Here is a 3,641-nt window from a genome sequence, read left to right on the forward strand (position 1 = left end):
AACACATTTCCATCGCATGTAGCAATCGATAGAAAATCAAAACAATTACACCGCATGCGGCGATCGATCAAAGATGAGAAGAGCAAAGCATTCGCAGGGACTTTTGACAAGTGTACAGCTTTTCTATTGTACGATTCTGACAAATTGATCGTGGAACAAAGCGGACATTTCCATTATGCCATGGTAGGAATTATCAGATTTTCAAAGTGGGACCACTAATACAGAAGAAGCTAAGGTCTATAAATAGCTTCATCAAATTCAATATTAAAGAGGCTGGTCTGAAGAGACAATTCAGAGAAAATCTAAGAGAATGATGAGACAACACTGAAAGGTAAGTCTCTGAGCAAGAAATTATTTCCATCCTCGAAGAAGAAGCTGTGTACAAGAGGTCACTTCTATCTGGAAAGCAGGCTTGGGAGGGAAGCTTTCCACTCCATTTCTTCCACACGTCAGCAAGCACAACGTCTTCGATCGGGATCTATGTCAAGACATTGACACTCTTTCCGTATTTGTTCTTATTTTCCAATTCATCTACTAGGTTCATCTATCTTTAATCTTTCATTCATAATCTGTAACAAACGTTGATCTCTAAATTTAAGTATCATTATCCTAATCATTGTCATTTCTCTGTTCTTCTCCATACATTCATCATCTATTTTCTCCATCATGTGTAACTAATCCCTTGGGTAAAGGGAAAGGATTAAGCAAGTGAGTTAATCCTTGTTAAGGAAATCGACTGAGTTTAGCTAAAGCATGCTCGACGGCATCTTCATCTATGAGAACAGAAGTGAAGATGTTATTCTGCCTATCGAAAGAAGGTTGGAAGAATGTGTTAACTAAAGCGAGATGTATTTACAGTGATGGAAACAACCTTACGTTCATCACGTTCATCTCTGTTTCACCATAGACATATGCGAACGTGGCCGATCACTGAAAGGTGTAAGCCAAGGGAAAGCGGAACCATAGTTGCGTCCTCAACAAGATTGGCGAACTTGCGATGTCTTTTCCTTCAACCCATTCTCTTTCTGACTCATTCACAAGACTTGCCACCGCACTCATTAGACTCTTTAGCACAACTTCACAGCCAGTCCTTAACCCGTACATTAATAGTTTATTCATTTATCTTCCACCGTAATTTACTTTATCGCAATTTATTTACCATCGCATTTTATTCTTTAACGCAATTTACATTTCATCGCAATTTACTTTTACCGCATTTTACTTTTCTGCAAACCCAATTCATTATTCTTTATGTTTAACTGATTGCATAGACCCCAATAGTATTGCATTAATTGCAACAATCCCCGTGTTCGACCTCAGATCACTCTGAGAAACTTGCGTTGGAATTATACTTGGTTCCAGCGTAAGAAAACTTGTGACACGCACTACACGAATGCATTCTACGAAGCATTTAAGCATCATCGCATACATTTAAAACGTAGTATCGCATAACGCAATAAATTTTGTCTCTCAAGTTCTTAAGCACAATATAAATTTTATTTTTACAAGTTTTTGGCGCCGTTGCTGGGGACAAGAACTTGAATCATTCATCAACGCATTTAAATTTCGTCTATCAAGTTTTTTACGATAGATATAGATAAAGATAAATTTTTAATATCAAGTTTTTGGCACCGTTGCCGGGGATTGGAATTTTTTTTTTTTTTTTGAATACTTTTGTGGTATTTTGCAGGACAGATCTCTGTTGTACTGTCTGTTTATCGTAGAGAGCAGGCTGACGGTTTATGAGTACTGGGACTGAACTAGAATTCGAAGTCGACCTAGAGGTCGAGCGTACTTTTCGCGCATGAGCACGCCAGAACCATATAAGGAGAAGAAGGAACATGGCAAATAACAACGATAGGCCCGATGGGAATCAAGGTGTTAATCGGTCGGCGCAAGCCCCAATTTTCCTGGCAGACGACTGCAATATCCCAATGAGGAACTATGTGCGCCCAATTTATTTGACTTCTCGCCTGGAATTGCAAGACCCATGGTAGAGAAGAATGCACAATTTGAGATAAAATCGGTCATACTTCAAATGATCTAAAATGCGGGACAATTCGGAGGTCTACAAGGAGAAAAACCCACATGCTCATTTGATCAGCTTCGTGGAAATGTGTAATACATTCTCCATTCTTGTCGTTACTTCGGAAGGAATTAGACTGTACCTCTTCCCATATACACTTCAAGATGAGGCGAAGAGGTGGGCTCATTCATTGGAGCAAAATGAAATTAATTATTGGGACCAGTTGGTCGAGCGATTCATGAAGAAATTCTTCCCGCCTGCAGTCAATGCAAGAAGACAGGGGGATGTGTTGAATTTTGAACATATGGAAAACGAGACTCTCAGCACCGCATGGGTGCGATTCAGAAGATTGGTAAAGAACTGTCCGCACTTCGAGATTCTGGATTGCGTTCTGATGGAAACCTTTTACAATGGCCTATACAGATCAATGCAAGTTGTTGCTGAAGCCTCCGCGGCAGAAGGATTTATGGACAAAATGTACACTGAAGCCAAGGTCATCTTAGATCGCATTTTGCAAAATACAGATGACTGGGTAGACAACGGGTATGGAGGAAGAGGCCCTGAACGAAGAAAAGCAGAAAGTGCCATTATACCTGTGGATATAATGACCACATTGGCCGCACAAATGGCCACAGTTACCTCTCTCCTCCAAATGATGGCAATTAATCATGGAACCCTTTCCCAGGGTGCAGCGCAAGACAATACGTTGGCACAAGTGGCAGTGATAAGCTGTGCACAATGCGGAGAGGGTCATTCAGTAGAAATGTGCCCATCAAACCCACAGGCAGTGTACTCCATTCAGAATAACCCGTACAATAACACATACAACCCGGGTTGGCGAAACCATCCCAACTTCAATTGGGGAGGGAATAATGACCAGGGAGGCCAGAGGAATTTGCAGAATAATTCTGAGAATCGAGGAAACCCTCCAGTTTTTCACCAAGGTCTGAATCAGAGTCATCACCAAAGTAGGCAATCGCACAACCAACCTTCTTCATCCAACTTCTCTACAAATTCATCATCCTTGGAAGCTCTGCTGAAGCAGTATATAGAGAAAAATGATGCGGTTATGCAATCGCAAGCATCTTCAATAAGGAATTTGGAGGTCCAGATGGGGCAACTGGCAGCCGAGCTTCGTAATAGAGCACTGGGAATGATGCCCAGTAATTCAGAAGCCCCCGGATCTAATGGGAAGGAGCAATGTCAGTAGTGACATTGTGCAGGCAAGTCTGACCGCCTGCGGGGACGCGGATTGCGGTAACTCTGAAGAACTTTTTCAATCAGCATCCCTATCACTATCTTTATCGATTTCTTTACAGATTTCTTTATCGTTTTCTTTACTGCTTCCTTTATTGCGTTGTTATTGCTCTCTTAAATTAGTTTTACTACTTACTTGAATTTACTTCTATTTCAATTCCAACATTCATTAATTTAATTTCATGCCTAGTGCAATTTATTTCCATTTCAGCCTTAGTTTACATTGATCGCAAAATTTCTATGAATGAACATTAAAAAAAATGAACATCGCAACGTCTTATCAATTTGGTTTTGGGATGAGCGTTGCGATGTTAGTGATATAATAAATAACATTCGGTATGCATTTCGATGACGGGTG

The 3,641-nt window shown here is 40.5% G+C and overlaps 1 protein-coding gene across 1 annotated transcript; it reads left to right on the forward strand.

The window, feature by feature from the left end:
• The first annotated feature begins 2,048 nt into the window (after positions 1-2,048).
• LOC120089170 lies at positions 2,049-3,236 on the forward strand. The gene has a single exon (XM_039046583.1). It carries the CDS (start codon positions 2,049-2,051, stop codon positions 3,234-3,236), a length of 1,188 nt encoding a protein of 395 aa, XP_038902511.1.
• The last annotated feature ends 405 nt before the right edge of the window (positions 3,237-3,641 follow it).

Source organism: Benincasa hispida, chromosome 10, assembly GCF_009727055.1.
Source record: "Benincasa hispida cultivar B227 chromosome 10, ASM972705v1, whole genome shotgun sequence".
Classification (NCBI taxonomy): Eukaryota; Viridiplantae; Streptophyta; class Magnoliopsida; order Cucurbitales; family Cucurbitaceae; genus Benincasa; species Benincasa hispida.

Coding starts and splice junctions, on each gene's coding strand:
- LOC120089170 (XM_039046583.1), top strand. CDS start 2,049: ATGCGGGACAATTCGGAGGTCTACAAGGAGAAAAACCCACATGCTCAT.